The sequence below is a fragment of the Mercenaria mercenaria genome, unplaced genomic scaffold (genome assembly GCF_021730395.1).
Source record: "Mercenaria mercenaria strain notata unplaced genomic scaffold, MADL_Memer_1 contig_786, whole genome shotgun sequence".
NCBI lineage: Eukaryota > Metazoa > Mollusca > Bivalvia > Venerida > Veneridae > Mercenaria > Mercenaria mercenaria.
In genome coordinates, this window is record NW_026463688.1 from 30,850 (window position 1) to 48,855 (window position 18,006).

Below are 18,006 nucleotides of genomic sequence, written 5' to 3' on the forward strand. Positions count from 1 at the left end.
AAAAAAGAAGCATTGAACGCGAAATGACTTTGAAACGTAAAGGAAGACGAACGTCGGGACAAAAATCAAAGCGCTTTAAATCACAGGCGGTGATAGGTATGCTTCTACATTAGATAGAATACAATTTATACATAGAAAGTTAAATCACCGTTTCAACTTAAAAAATAATTTAAAAAAAATATTTCTGCTATGATTTATGAATTACTTTCCAAATGTATTCTTATATTTCTTCTGGTCAGATCAAAGCTTATAAATGAAGTACAAAGGAGTATAATGTACTATTCATCACACTTGTGCACGTATGCAAATACTGCAAATGTCTTTCCTACCTTCAATGTCAAGATTTATTAATTTTTTTTCGAGAACAGATTGAAAAAAAAAAGAATTTTTCTCCTGAGCAAACTACTGTAACAGACATTTGTCTAAATCCAATAGTAGACAAACAATGACCTGCAATATTTGTATATGTATATGTACGTTTGAACACACATATTACACAAATACAATGATGTCTAATGAATAATTTGCAGACAAGATGATTAATTTTCAGTTGTGTAAATTTATTCATATTAAGTAAAGATTGCAAAGATTGCTGGTGCCTTCAATTTTCAAAGTGAGACAAACATTATGAAAAGCGGCTTATGCATTCATTTCTAAGTCCTCCAAATTACAAAAGATTCTTTTTAACTAGTATTGATATTTTAATGATTAGTCTTTAGAAGAAAAAAAAAAGAAATAACTTATGCCTCTGGTTAACATATATCGTCAGGTATCAAGTTGGGTAAGGTAACGATGAAAAAGAAATTATAACTGAGAAAAAAATAAAACTGTGCAAGTTACAATTATCAAAATTTCATACCAACTTTGATTATGTTTAGCATCTCTAGCGTTTATTAATCAGACAGTGATAAAATATATCTACGTTCAACAAAAGTATCAATAACGGTGCAAGTTTCTCACAAATGTAATTTGTCTGTAAAGGACTGTGAAGGACTTCCAAACTTTCCCTCATTTTACAACCATGACGATGCTTGCCATTTTGATTTTTCTGAAAGAAAAAATGCCAAATGTGATAAGATGTCACACAATGGATCCTCATTAATTGCATCCTAAATAATTGATAACTACAAGAATGTCCTTGTGAAATATACTCCATTGCAAGGTTCATTTCGTATATCTGATGTCATAACTCTGACTGTAATCTTGAGAGAATATTTTCCATTTTTACTTCGAAAATGGCCAAAAATCAACATTATATATTTTCTACACATATCCGTGCGTTTGATGGAAACTTCGCACAAACCTTAAAGAGCATATTGTTAGCTTAGTTATAAACTTGCATAACAAGACAAAATTACTTTCACTTTTTACTAAGAAAATGTAGCATAACTGTGTATGTCTTGAAAAAAATCTCCGAAACTAAGGAAGGTACTGTTATGAACTTTAAAACAGGTTGTAAGGATCATAAGGCCAGTTCATGTCCATGGTCTCATATTTCGTACTTTAATTTTGACAAAAAAACTTCCCTTTTTGCATTTAGAAGTGACCTTAAAGTAGTATTTTGTTTAGTAAAACCTATGCCTTTTCACACAATTTTGAATAATAAAAAAGTACTAAACACTTCAACTAAATTACCAATGTCCAAATAATCAAATAATAAAACATGAAAAAAAAGTGTACACGACATTTGTTGACTTGAAAAAAATGCGTTGACTGTAGAAAAGGTATATGGTTTAAATTAATGATATATGGAGTTTCATCTAAGCCTGTGTACATGTAATACTGTAGAATTATGTGTGAGAGTCAATGGATTGCTTACTGATTATTTTGTGTTTTATATGAGTGCTTCACAAGGGAAACCATTCTCCATTTTCCCAACATCTTTTAGTACTTTTCGTATGAACGAACACTATACAATCATACTGTAGAGAGGTGTAGCCTTAGGAAAAATTTCAAAACCACATGTTGATTCGGTTCTTTTGAAAATGTTATAAGAAAGACCTAGCCAATGTAGGGATAATACACTTTTTTTGTGTATTAATATCTGCAGAAGCCCGCGGGATTGTTTTTGACCGGTCTCGGTCACAAACATATCCCAAGGGTTTCTGCAGACGTTAATACACAAAACAAACGTGTATTGTCGCTATTCTTGCATAAAAAAACACGACAACTAAATGCATTGTTTTCATATGTGATGACTACGATTCCGGTACATTTTTTAGTTACCATTCGGTTGTTCTTGGAAACGGTAAACATGTTTTAAATATCCATAACCGGGACACACATGTCAACAACACTACCAAAAGCGTGATTTGAAGTTTTTGAGCATCTTATTTATATTTCTAGTTATTACAAACGTTACATTGCCAATAATTTTGCATATAACTTAAAAATTTAATTAACAGGAACACAATTTTAAGAATAATAAATTTACATTCGAACTATTTTGAATACGAACACATTTATAGTACGAATGAGTACGAAGGAAGTGACTAGCTTTTGAGGTTTATTATATGAATTCTGCGAAAAACTAGGTAAAAACATACCGACTGATACGAACAATTATCATTAATATAAAACCTAAAAAAAGAGCAATAGAACAAGTTACACATGATACTTAAATAATAAATGTTTTCAATGCATTGATTACTTGGTGCAAAGGTGCAAAGTTGAAATCGTTTATTGAAAGGTAGACAAAATTGTGTCCTGACTCTCTCAGAGACTTCGGAGCAAACGTCCAGGGATGTCAGATTTGCAGGAAAATGTGCGTGTGTGCGTGCGTGCATGCGTACGTGTGTGTGTGTTCGTGCGTGCGTGCGTGTGTGTGTGTGTGTGTGTGTGTGTGTGTGTGTGATCTGGTTTAACGTCTTTTTCAACGGTGTCTTGTAGCAGTGAGCACATTACCAAGTTTTTTAGTGCTGTCCTTGATTTAAAGGAAAACCATTTTCTTAGTCAGTAACAGTTAAAAGAATTCTACATAGCATGCTTTAAAAAGCCAGAGAGAACCAGATTCATAGTTTTCATCTTATGACAAGCGCTTTGCTGAAAACGCGATTTTATGTTAAGTAAGACGTTTGAAATAACAACTTAATTAACTGTTGAGACAAATATTTTATTTTACATCTAATAGAAATTACAGAAGTAGCGAAGTCAGAGCGAGCAGCATCGGCGGAAAAAGAATCAGCGAAGCCAGAGCGAGCGGCATTGGCAGAAATAATTAAGTCATGTTCAAAGAAGAAGAAACTTCCTGAAGCAGAACACTTACATAAGCTATATGTTGAGGATAAGGATAAGTCCGAACGTAATGTGGTTGAAGACGCATGCAAACATATTGCAAGTCGACTTGAAAAAATTGACGGCGTTATAGAGGCAAGGATCGGGTACAGGGAAGAAGATCTTGTTTGTCACTGTGTAGTGGACAAAGACGTGAAAATACCCGACGAATTTGAGGGATACACTATTGAATGCAATCATATCAGCGAATTTAATAAAGAGGATAAAGCAGTTCTTGATAAAGAAAGACAGAACAGTCAGTTAATACCAACGGTTAGTGAAGACTTGTTAAAAATCATAAATGAGAAAAGAGACAGTTTGATGAAGAACCATAGTAATCTTATTGGAATTTCCTTCAGCATGCACAAATCAAAGCTTTACGAGAAAAGAGGTAAACATACATGTGACGACAAGCCATGTGTCGTATTTAATGTAAAAGGAAAGGGGGTCATTCCTTTATATGAAGAAATGTTACCAAGTCACTTAGGGTCCTTTGACACAGATGTGAGAAATTCATATTTTGTCAGAAAAGTCGGTGGAAGTCCAAGAGATCTCCATATTGATATCAAAATAGGATGCAAAATAAGTACCGACACTGGTTCAGGCACTATTGGAGGATTTGTCGAACATAAAAGCGTACCGATGGCGATCACGTGCGCTCATGTCATTTTAGATAATGATGAGTTGGGCCGTCTCAAAAAAGATCCTAAAAAGGTGCCTTGGGGAAAACGCTGCTACCAACCCTCTAAGAATGGGTCTAATATGATCGGAACACTACATAGTGCGACGTATAACAAGTACGTAGATGTGGCATTTGTGAAATTGGATCCGTCTAGACTGCCAACACAGGGAGTGTTTCCAGACGTTAAAGATAAGACAGAGTGCAGTAATCCTTGCAATCATTGCTATGGTGTGTTTTGATTATAATCAACATTTTTTAATATTATTTTTTTTGATTATGGCGAATATAGTTTAGAAACACATTATCTATTGTTAAGACGACGCGCATTTTACGACTTTTCTTGAATATTAATTTTACAAGCCGACCCTATTTCAGTCAGGTTGTGTTATAAAACTCCTGCATTTGTATATCTTTAAAGCTTGATTGAATATTGTACCGCCTTTTAACGTATACGCATAACCTTTTAATATTTAGTTTTTAAGACTCATATTGTTAAAATTTTACACACTTCAGTTGATTGAATATGTGCATGTACATGGTTTGCCAATTATATTTTCTTTTAAATTAAAGAATATTGACAATGAACCTTTTATTGCTTCCATGCAGTTGCTTCTTATAAATAATGATAAATAATAATTAGGTTTTATCAATGTATTAATAGGATATTGTCCTGATATCTCTTTTAGGAATAGCAAAACAAATTATACTATAACACTGGTGAAGTAATACGTCCAGAAGATGTGTCTAAAGAAAGTGTCATTATAAAGTATGGATATAAGACTGGTTTCACCAGGGGACACATAAGTCAAAGATCAACTTCTGTTCGTTTTGGTGAGTTAATGAAAAATCAGATTGAAGTTGTTTCTGATGACATTTTCCCCTTCAGTAAAAGTGGTGACTCTGGATCATTAGTATTTAGTGTAGATGGAAATAAACGTGTGAGAGCAATAGGTATTTTAGTAGGTGGTAGTCAAGGGAGAGATTATGTGACACCAGTAACAGAAATTCTCAAGAGTATCGGTATGCAAAAGCCATATTTTCTCAAACCCTTTCATCCAATTATGCAATACTTGAAAAAATAAATACTTTCTTACGTGTCTTGATAGTGATGCTGTTAAATAAGTCAAACAATAACACTTAGAAGGTAAGATAGGTGAAGCATCATTCTCTAAATGTTTCATATGATAATATTTGAATGACATAGCTTTACCTTGACCTTTTGACATTGCTTCTTACCATGTTAGGTGACGATCCGGAAAGCAGGTCATTAAGAGCTATTTAAAGCATTTTTCTATTGGTTGCTGTAATAGCCCCAGAATGCATAGTCATGAGAGCAAATTTGAAAGAGGTCAATGCAAGGGTGCTAAATATCAAGTTGCTCAAAAGTTCATGAAAGAAGTTGTTCTTTAAATCAAAATGATAAAGGTGCATCCAATATTACTTCAGACCAAGGTAAGCGAAAATTATTCAAGCGTTTCATGAGAAGTAGCTGTTTCTTTATTTGTTAATCGAAACCATTTCAACAGGATTGAGGGACGAACATGCAGGATGCTTTGTGAAGATCCCTCGAGTGGTTCATGAGAACACGTCCTTTCTATGCTGTTTATATTTCAAGCTTTGTGGCCTCTTGCGAAACAAGATAAGAAAGAATGCAACAGACTCGGTTTTGTTAAATCCATCAACTGGTTCATGATAAAAAATATGTTTTAAAATTGTCTCTTTTTAGCTCATCTCTCGGGAAGAGCTATTATAGTGATCCCTCACCGTCCATTCGTATGTTCGTCTGCCAGTCGTTCGTCCGTCAAAACTTTTCTTTTAATAACATCTCCTCTGAAATTATTTGGTGGATGTCGATGAAACTTGTCCTGGATGTTTCGTGAGTGGTTTTCTTCAACATTTCAAATGGTTTCGCTTGATTGCACCAGAGCTAAAAATAAAAAATAAAAACTCAAAGCGATATCACCTCCTAACCCGCTGGTGTGATTCTGAAATACATGTAATTTCTTACAGATAAACCTTCTGTAACCCACTATCAAGATTTGAAAAATTAGAATTATTCTGATTCGTCAAAAAACATTGTCACCAGAGGCCAAGGTCACTTTTTCATATATGTATATATTGTATGAAACAGCAGGCCTAAGTTTTTAATTATCTTATACAAAATTGATCTTCCTTGAGTACCCTTCATGAATATTGTTCAAATTATTCCGATTCTACAAAATCATGACCGCCAGGAGGCATGGTCTCTTTTCCCTATATGCATGTAATAGAACCTTTAGAAAGATAATTTCACAGACATTTTCCTTGCATCATTATCGTCAAAGACTGTTCCAGCAATCAGTTAACTAGAGTGAGCGATCTAAGACCATCCTGTCCTTTTGTTTTAACTCAAGGACCACTGCGCGAGGAACGAAGTCATTGTCTCAATATTTTTGCCAGCTAGGGTAATGGGGGCTCGTATTTTCAGCTCGGATTTTGAAACAAAAAGGCGAGATTTTATTTCTAGTTTTGCTTTACTTGACATTTATTTATTGCTCAAAGTATTAATAATTGATATAAATGCTTAAGAATTACTACTATAATCATGCAGGTTATTTAACGTTTGTATCAAGATGTATCGTATTTCACCCTTTCATTCTCTATAAATAAGGTGAATATAGAGTTATTAAGGCAGACCGTGAAGTTGATACACCGGAAGTCATGACTTAACGTCAACTATCCGGAAACCTGGATCCAGCATTCGGACAAGCTAAACATGCTCCGAAAAAGATGGAAACCCAAGCGCTAATTTATAGAATCAAAATCACTGTTATCTTTCTTGAGACTGAACATCATTACAACATTGTTGATATATGTTGAAATTTAACCTAACATCATCAAATCAGTTTAAAATATGGAACTGTCTATAATCGTTGGCATATGTCTAAAAAATATACACCTGGACCTTTTTACTTAGCTGTATGATAAAGGATAGGTAATTTTATAAATGTGAGAAGTTGTTTCTTTAAAATCTACAAAAGTATTACTATATATGCGAGAAAGTCATCATATTTAAGGTCTGGATATATGAACTGTGTTCCCATAGACTTCCATTAAGAAAACTTGAAATCCAATGTGTTCAAAGCAGTCCAACAAGAAATCGAGTACACGATCAATCGAATTTGTTTACAGAATATTTTTTAGAATAAAACAATGCTTTGAAATATCAAAGTTAAATGACTTTCTACACTGTAGAAAATTGTTAAACCGAAGCATGCAGAACTATCTTAAACATAAGTTCGTGATATTGTTACTAGGTACGGCAAAAATTGTATCATAGCTGTGTAATGGCATGACTGCGTATGCTTTTGAAATATCTACTAAAAATGAAAAGCGAGATCAAACATGTATGTTTGTTTTTCAAGTCTAAATTCAATTTTTGACTTAAAATTTCCTACTCATATAGACTTACATCTAAGGTATCAGTTACGTCCCTAAAATATATGAACTGTGTGCTGTGTAATGCGTGCTACTTGTATGAACTCTCCTTAGTCCTAGCCATTTGTACGAGTTTTTTTTATTGCTAGTTATTGACATGAAAATTGTTTACTGCTAGCTATTTTATATATATTGTTTATTGCTAACTACTTGCATAAACTGTAATGTTTGCTAGCCATTGTTATGAATTTTGTTTATTCCTAACTGTGTATACTGCTTAGTATTGCTAGCCATTTATTGAATGTGGTTACTGATAACTATTTGCATGAACTTTTTTAATGGGTAAGTTGCTATTTTTATGAAATGTGATTGTTGCTAACATTTTGTATAAACTTTGTTCATTGTTTGCAATTTTTAAGCAATGTTTCAAGATTAACCATTCTTATGACTCAGATAATTCGAATAGTACTCTTTTGAACTCATCGTCCAGTCCGGGCAAAATGTCTATATTATGTATTTTGTTAGATCACGTAATATATTCGAACACCGATGAACTCGACCATCAGACGTTTTTAATGTATTTCACAACTTTTCCCTCGAACAGACAGACATGCAAAATATTTGCTCTAAGAAAGTCGCCTTGGTAGGTGCATATGTTTCACACATTGGCCCAGTTGTTCGGAACTTTAACAGGCGATTAAGCTAACGGATGATTAACTTTGCGGTTTGTTTTTCGAAATTTCAGATGACTCGGAAACAAATGTATTATGTAAGAATTATGGACACTGAAAATATTTTTATGATGAAATCAAAACATCATACTAAAGTTTCCCATCAAGTCTAGTATTTTGAACCTAAATTTAACCGTGGGTCGGTTTAACAGCCGATTAAAGTTTCGAACAACCCGGCCCGTGTGTGATACGCAATTAACGTTAACTTTGTTTGCACTAATAATTCAGTCTTATTTTGCGTTCAATGCAGTGTCTTTTATCACAAATGATAATTACTATTTTCAGCGAACGATTGTTTAAATTGATACACTTAACCAAAACAACTGCGTACAAATTGAAGTTTGTTGCGTGAGTGTCAATTATTACTTTGAGACTTTAGCGAATATAAAATGCATATACACCTGTACTTGCATATCAAATCAAGTATTTTCGTGTGTCATCCATAAAATGTCGTTCTTTGAGAACAAGAATAATTTTGAACAAAAGATGTTCATTATGTGCTACAAACATAAATCATTTAAGAAAGCGTGCAGGTAAACAAAGCACTATCAGTGACTTTTTAAAGTTTGAATGTTCGACCAAGGCAACGCGTTATGATATTAAGATGAACAGATCATTCTGAATAAGATTAGGCAAACTATTTCTTTCATTTGATTTCTAAATATATATCTGCTAAAACAATTGTGCAGTGATAGTTGCAAACATGTTGTTTATCCATATTATGAACATGCAATTTACATGAACTTTAGTTAGAAAACTTTCGTTAGAAATGTCAAGACAAGTAATGCTTTTTTAATAAAAAGATAGTTATTATCAAATTTTGTAAGTAAATTAATTTTACATTTAAGAGTTACGTGTAACTGAAACTATATATGCAAAACAAGTTTGGAATTATTATCATTAAAGATGAAGAATTGTCATATACTTAATTTTTCCCCTAATAATAAATCATAAATGTTGGAACTCTTCTCAGTTTATATGTATTGTTTACTGTATGTAGCATTTATATCGTCATTCTCTTACCTGTAAAAAATCGCGGCGATCCACCGCAATTCGCCCCGAAACACAGGCGCTGCGATATGTCCTCAAAATACATCGCAATCAATTTATTGCTTTTCGCGCGATGGAAGATATAAATATATTACGGGGATGCATGAAAAAATGCGAGTCCCCGCGGCTTAAAAATGCCCACGCTAGGGTCCAATCGCGAAGAAGCAACTTTGTTTATTGTTAGCTATATTTTTTATTAATTCTGATTTTTTTTTTGCCAGCCGTTTTATTAACTTAGTAGTTTATTGCTTGTTGATATTATGAACTTTGTTATTGCTGGATATTGGCATGAATTTGGCTTATCGCTAGCGTTTTGTTTTAACTATTATACTTGATGTCATATTTTATTTTTTGATGATATTCTCGTATTATGCCCTGTTGAATATCTGATCTTTAAACTCCTCTTGTTATATTATGTTTTGTCAAAGTATCTGGTATTCATGGCGTTAAACCTTTAATTTCGTTTATTTTCAATTTTCATTTTTTCTCAGCCCATGGATGCTAATGCATTTTTACTTGAAATAATTGTGTTAAAAATCTCTCTCATGTATATATATTATTGGATATTTGTTGTTCATGTATATACGTTATGCTCTCCACTATTGTAGGAAATAAATAAAGAAATTTATAGCATGACTGGAGAGATTCATGATGCGTGAAACATAAGTAAACTTGAAGGTTGCTATTTTAGAGCATCGTACAGAATCAGCTTGGGTTGACACTATTTAAAGCCCGACAGAGCGGTTACATTTTTGGCTCTACGAGTAGGGTATATCAATTAAAGTTTACCCTGGATCATACATTAGCCAGCTGACAATTTTAGCAAATGAAATGTTTCGTCATGTCATACAGAGACAGTCTAATTACAATATACAAATGTAAGGTGTAAATTAGTTGCTTTCACTTAATTTTGTCGTAGGAACATTTTCCATAAATAAATACTTAGCTATGACATGGCATATGTAAGTGTACTCAAGATTTCTGTAAACAGTACTCAGACAACAGAGAACAGATCATTGTTGATGCAGTTATATTGTGTATGGGAACTAAAAGTAAAACCAAAGCCAGCCAGAACCGAATAAGTTTTTAAATTGTTTTCTTCAGTACCAATATTTAGTTATATTTGAGTCAGGTTTATGACGGCAAGTGCTAGACGTAGAAAACGTTTTTAGTTTTGTATACTTTGAAGAATAGTAAATACCTTTTGTCACTGACTTCTTTTCAAAAGTCAGACATCAAAATGGCATATAAACGCTATTTCGTACTTAAATGGAATATATACATCAAAAATTACACTTAAAGGCACTTTGTTAAACATACTGAAGGAAATCATAATATTCATAGTTATACTGGGAATATACATTATGATAATTTATACAGTTATAAGTTACACACTTTGTAATAAAAGATATAGACTAGGTTGAGAATATATGAAATTAATATCTTGAGGGTATGGCTGAGCACAGGGTTAACATCCATAAAGAGGTTCAGTAACCATGCTTTCACCTTACCTAGTTTTCATATTTTCAGCAGATTCAAAGGTAAATTCTTGAATTTGAGGAAAACATGGAACTGAGACTAAACTAATACTGTACCATCGCGGGATGTCTGTGGAAATTAGTGATATTCCGTGTGTGGAAAAATAAGTATGGCCATTCTTTTTTATGGTGTTAGGGACCTACCAAGGGCAAGGACATGTATATATATACTAATCAGTGTTTTGCTTATTATGTTGAATAATTATATTGATATCAAAATTTTTAGATAATTGTTAATTTGATATCAATGTCTTTGATGTAAGATTAGATATTTTAACATTGCTTATTATGTTGAATGTACATGTTGATGTCTACAATTTTGAATAATTGTTAATGTGATATCAATGTCTTTGATATAAGGCTAGGTGTTTTAATCATTACTTTGCTTATTACGTTACATATATGGGCATCTACAACTTTAAATAGCTGTTAATGTGATATCAATGTCTTTGATGTTGAAGTGTGAACTGATCAGTTTGATATATAGCGATATAGAAAGATATAGTGATGTGACGACATCTAATAATGGGATATCAGGATGTAATGACATCTGAATGATATTCGATGGAATAGGTGGTCCAGTTTTAAAACTGTGTCAAATGTCCGCTTAAAAGTCCCTCCGGTTCCTTTGAGACACATGCTTGATCATATTGTTTGGGCGCTGGCGAAACATATGGGGCTGATTATTTGACAATTGTGTCTTATATTCAGTTGTTTGACTGTTTAAACTCCTCAGGTTCCATAAAGAATTATGCCGGACTGTTTGATTGAAGTGCAGAGTGGTTGCGGATTTGACTAATTGTAAATAACTTGTAAAGAACAGATGCTAGGTCATAATGGGGTTTTGGTATTTCTGAGTTAGCTTTGACCGCTATAACCGATATTTAAGTTTAATATTGCGAGGATTGGCCCCTAAATTCTCCACATTAAGGAATTACACCTGTCCATTATGATCTCTTGCTGTTTTGGTCAGCTTTGATTACCTATTGATGATTAGGTTTTGGTAACAAGTTATGAATCATTTTAATATTCAAAAATCATGTTGTTACTTCATTGTTGGACATGTTAGCATAATTATGAAACATAGGGCCCATGTTCATTAACTTGCTGCATGTATAATTCATCTCTCATAATTTTATCTAGAAAACATTCATTTGTTGTTTTTTTTCTCCTTTACTTAGAGGGGAGGAATTTAACGGTTTTGACTTTTCTACATGATAATTAGAAGTTTAGTAACTCTAACTTAATTCTGTTATCGTATGAATTAATTCCGTTTTATTCTGAATATTTAATTTAGGTTTGTTTCACAGCAAATCTATAGTTTGTTAAAATTTCATGTTAATTCTTAGAGCAATTATATTGTATCTTTAAATGAAAGAGAGTTGTATTTATGATATGAGTAAGAAACTTGAGCCGCGCCATGAGAAAACCAACATAGTTCTTTTGCGACCAGCATGGATGTAGACCAGCCTGCGCATCCGCGCAGTCTGTTCAGGATCCATGCTGTTCGCTAACAGTTTCTCTAGTTCCAATAGGCTTTGAAAGCGAACAGCATGGATTCTGACCAGACTGCGCGGATGCGCAGGCTGGTCTGGATCCACGCTGGTCGCAAACGCTCTATGTTGGTTTTCTCATGGCGCGGCTCATTTATTGTTTACGAATAAGTTAATAAAATATGTTGATATGCTAACTTTATACCAATCTGACTAAAGTACATATCCTATTACGCTACGCTTAGGATCTGCTATTGATAGCCTCGTTCTGACGACCCTTCCGCTAGCCCATCAGAAGGCTTACTTATAACATTTTGTAAAAATAAATAATTTATATTTACCCTGTTTGTTTCATAGCTCCGTCGGTAGGACACTTGCTCTGTAAGCGAATGGTTACACCGGGTTAGATCCCCGGACTGACTGAGAATTTTTCTTACTCTTTGACGTTCTAACAAGTCGTCTGATTGGTTAAAAATAGATTTGCTAAAATAGAAATAGCAATATTGGAAATCCAAAATATACAGAAGACGAATGTGAATGGGTCATTCTCAGATCTTCGTTTAGAAGATCAAGTACCTTAGTCAGATTGACTATATACCAATTTAATTGTTATTTAAAGTTTACATTACTTAACATTTACGATTGTAAGCTGGTAAACAAAAATGTCATCTGCCTGATATTGTGTTTAAGTGACAATAGACAAATTTTGACACTTATTGAGGCAATGAAAAACAGTCTGGTTCTCAAAATTTAGAGTTTCCGGTATTAAGAGTGCTTGTATAATTTACAACCCGCCCGTTTAGCTCAGTAGGGAGAGTGCTGATCTACGGATCGCGAGGTCGTGAAGTCGATCCCCGGGCAGGCCGTATGCTTTCTGTGACAAGGATTCTGTTTTTAGAGGGTCTGACTTTCAGAGTCTTAACTATAGTTTGCTTCAGGTAATGAATATGTAACGAAAACGAAAACATTTAATTACTCTGAAATTGCATAGTGTTATAACGCTCTACCTTAAAGTTTTTAATTACATTTGATGACAGTTGGTTTTTGTTTTAAACTGTTTGCGGCAAAGTACGCATGAACAGTCAGGGAAATCCTTCAAAATGAGTAAAGCATTGGAAACACCATCAAAATGAATAACTGAGTGATGAATATAACAACTGTCTGCCTATCTTGTTATACATATTAGATACCAATGTAACTATTTGTAATTTCTCTTTGTTGGATATACACATGGTTGTGCAATTTACATCGTGATGTATCAAATTTTGTGTGAACCCAGTAATCATCATTTGGTAAAAAGAAATAAAAAGTTACTACTAAAAAAGCCTAAAACTTAAAGTGGCATTTGGCGCATCTTACTGCACATAGTGTGTTTCTGATGAATGTTTTATAAACGTAATTTTCGGTTGTTGTGCATTTAAATCTGTAAATTAACGATAATGTCGCATAAGTATTCGGATTTGATGCTTTAAACATTTGCGATTGTAGATGGTTAACAGAAAAATTGTCACCTGGTTGAAAATTGTCACTATATTAAAGTTGATGCCTTAGAAATAAAGACATCGGAGTAATGTAATCATTATGATAGTTCTTTTCTTCAATTCTTTTTTTTCTTTTTTTTTTCTTTTTTCTTTTCTTTTTTCTTTAGTTAAGTTTGTTGCACGTGTAAAGTATTTGTAAGGTGTGCATATAATAAAGTGCTTGTTCTTTTCTGTGATTATGTTGTGTTCTTGTTTTTTGTTTATTTAAAAAATAAGAGGGCCTTTATGACCCTATATCGCAAAGAGCTGATCTGGTTTACTAACCTAATGTTTGATCCACATGACCCAGTTTCAAACACAGAAGTCGTTAAGATAATAATGCTAACCAATTCTCATCAGCTTTCATTGAAAACTTATACTAATTAGGGTTCATGTAGTGTCACAGACAATCATCATATATAAAGTTTAATTGTTACAGGTATATAGTGTTCACCAGTTATTGATAGGCATCATTTGACTTTCTAAATGTCATTCTGAACTTAATGTTTCTCCAACTGCACCCTTACCATCACACAAAAAGTAAGGTCATCTACTACCCACAAGCAATCATCTTAGGGTGTTTGACAGCAATTTGTATTTCGAACAGTTCTCAAACCAAATGATCTACAAATAGACAGATAGATCAACATGAGAGAAACGATACTCCCGCTTCTTTCAAAAGACGTTAAAGGATGGAAAGGTGGACACAAAATGCATTGGTTGATTATTTAGTGATGGAAAAAACTAGTACAAGATTTGTCCTTTATTCCTGTATCTATACCTGTTCAATCTTTCAAACGATATGGAAATTCTTTGAAATAAATAAAGTTCTAAATTCCACAGAAATATAAAAAGAGAATACTACAGGAATATATAAAATGGAGGAGACCTTGTAATGAGTCTATGATGACTGCCACACCCATAGTGAAAATGTAGTGAAAGTGTAACTGGATTATGTACCAGTACAAGACTGTTCTCCACCGCATTAACTGCCAACTTCCCCACATATATAAGAGGCGGAGGAAAAATGATTTTAGACAAAATATCTTTTACCAAATTGTCACGGAGAACAAACACCGCGACCGAAGGTGAAACCGAAATCCCCATGACCCGTAATCTGCGTTCTCACTAATTGATTCCATACATGGTAATGTAAAGACCCTATCAACGTTCTTGTGTCAATTTAAATATTATGCAGTCCAAACATTTTAAGCTAATACATACCTTGCATTTAAATAAGGATTTTAGATTGAGTATACACCAGCCTCTTCGAAACAAAACCCTATAGCAGTTCGTGCAATGATGATAAGACGAAAGAATAATTACAACGTGATTATGTATCATACGATATGGTACTATTTATAGCTTTTGTTGCACACGCTGTATGAGGACTAACTTTACTTTGTATTTATTTTACCTTGTTTCATTTGAGGGAAAACAGCCTTATTCAATTTGGCCTTTCTGGTCCAAGACATTCTTACAGCAAGTTCAAGGGCAGTATAAACACGCTCTTGTGATGTATCCATAATACATGGGCGAGCCTATGAGAGAGCTTATATGAGGAAAATGCAAAATTCAAAATTTTGTCAAAGGCCTGATTTTAATACATTGCAAAAAGTATCTCGGCTCATTCTTATAATAGTTATATGAGCCTGAAATGAATAACGTTCTAAAACACTAGCTATTAAAGACAAGACGAAAACATGTTTAAAGATGATTCTGTGGTTCGGCACTACAAAACTGCACCATATTTGCAGACTTGGTATATTTTGCTACAAACATTTTAGAAAACATATATAAAACTGTGATAACCTTTTTAGTTATCTTGCAACACGCAAAAAAAACTGGATTAACACAGTTTTGATATCCCCACCTTTGTCAGTAATATTCGGGTATGTTTTGATATATTATTTAGGGCAATTTGACTTAAAAGATTTCCTTGATATGTGTCTTTATATAGAAATAATCATTGTACATGTATATTAAAATAAGTAAATTTATGTTCTCTTATGAAATAAATTGTTTTAATTTTGGTGGGTATCGTCTTGTCTAACATAACGCCTCACTGCTAATCCGCACCTGTATATGTATTTATAGTCGTATCAGTTCAAATACTAGTCTGACAAGTTTTAATCCCACGGGATTTTCATGGGCAAATTTAGTGCAGTGACAGGTACATTCTTTATCGGAAATCCGTAGAGGACAGATCGTTTACAAAAATTTAAAGAAGATTACGACGGAAAACTGCAGCGCTACTGTTTTGAGAATTCGCAATTGAGATGAGTATACATTATATATTTTCTTTAGATGTCTGCGCTTATAATTTTGATTGCTGAACTTTCTGTTTATACGGCATTTGAATATGTCCTCTGGAAAGTAATGGAGACACGTGTTCATCGTACAATTAGCAAGATATTGGTTATTTGGTTTTATTCAATCACTGACTGAATCAGTCTGAAGTGAAATTTAGTTATATAAAAAAATAAATAAATAAATATATAAAATTAACAGACATAGTAAGCTGACAAACACTCACAGGTAAAACATGGGTGTGGCCGAGCGTTTTTTTTTTTGTTTGCATGTACATGCGCAAAAATGCAGAACGTTAGTTCCTGTACATTATTCTCGGTCATTATTATTTATGGACTTTAATCATATGTACAAGATGCATGTACTGGTTTCACCCGAGGTGTATTGAGGTTTATGCATTTCTAACGTACATTGTTGCGGAAATATTTTGTAACATGATTTAGTATCGCTGGGATTAATCAAAGAATTTTGCTTTGTAGCCTAATATAATTTCAAAAAAAAAAAAAAAAAAAAATTACAAACTGTTATGTCATTAAATCAAATAGCAATATACATTTGGTTGTTTCTTACCAATTGTCAAAATTATACTTTAAATATCTTGCTTCAAATGATAAAAAGCATGCTGCATAGTCTAGTTACAGCTTAACAGATCCGATGAGAAAGAAGCGACATACAATTAATTGGTTCCATGCCGTTTTCAACAGTATTTCAGTCAGGTGGTTGAAGTGTTCGTAGAGACTGCACATAGGAAAATTGGTATGTAATAAGGTAATGTAAGCTTACGCTTTTTACGTGTCCAGGAACGAAATTGGCTATATTAACTTTATTAGCTATACTGGCAAGAGAGCGTTCCAGTTGGGTCCGTACCATGGCATGAAACATTACAGCTGACAAGAAAGATACATGTATATTGGATGTTTTCAGTCATAATGTAACATATTGGTTAGCTGCTGCTTGTTAGATATCGAAAGAAATGTAAGATATATTTTCATTTTATACATCAGCAGGGTAACCTAGATCTCAACTGTTGTAATGTATAACAGTAAATGGTAAGTGATGCTTATGAAAATCAATAACATACTGTCACAATTCTAAGTCGTAGAAATATTTCTTAAAGCACGAAAGCGTCATGTTTAAATCAAATAATTCACGGATTTATAGATATATTATTAATTCATTGTAATGAAATTACAAAGCTCTTTCAGAACTGTTAAACAATACAATGCGGACATGTTCGAAATAAGGTAAGATGTGCTTTTCATACTTAAGTCTGGTTACTGTTTCAGGGAGTATTTTACATAAGAATAAAATCCAGCAAAACAACGAAACTTATGGAGAACGGTGCTATAGAAATAAAAACACAAACATTCTGAGCTAAATGGAATAAGCCACACTATACTTGGGAGTGCCACGAGTGATTTCCCATGAACCAAGTTAATCGAACCGAATCTGCTAATACTTTGCATGGTTCCGTTCTGCAAAAGATTATCATATACAAGGACTTATATAAATTAATACAGATTATTGTTATATTTTGCACAATATTCAGCTTTAAATGTATTTCTTAATGACTAAAATATGGATTTGGGTTATCAATTTTGTTACACGCTAATGAAATGCATACACATTATTTTTAGACGCAGTTCTAGCCTGTACGGTTTGATGCGGATAATCCATTACGTCAGCAACTTAAACACCAGAATTAACACGGTCAATCTCTGATATAAGGGGCTGCAGAAAACTAATGTCGTCAACCGGCTATTCTCCTAATGTCTTTAAACAGTTTAGCTACAGGAGTGGCGTGGCATGGTCGGGGTCGGCAGCTATTGGGGCACCTTGTGTTGAAAGGTAACTGCTGTACCCGGTTAATTTTATTAGATCCGATTTATCTGGGTCCGTTGCATGCATTACTTAACTGCCTGAATGTAAAAGAATAAGTTATAAAAATGCATTGATGTGGAAAACGAAATAATCAAGAAATATCGAAAATAG

The 18,006-nt window shown here is 33.4% G+C and overlaps 1 protein-coding gene across 1 annotated transcript; it reads left to right on the forward strand.

Moving 5' to 3' along the window:
- On the forward strand, nt 1-4,441 carry LOC123531136 (uncharacterized). Its single transcript, XM_053536139.1, has 2 exons — nt 1-96; nt 3,131-4,441. Exons 1-2 carry the CDS (start codon nt 24-26, stop codon nt 4,192-4,194), a joined length of 1,137 nt encoding a protein of 378 aa, XP_053392114.1. The 5' UTR covers nt 1-23; the 3' UTR covers nt 4,195-4,441.
- The last annotated feature ends 13,565 nt before the right edge of the window (nt 4,442-18,006 follow it).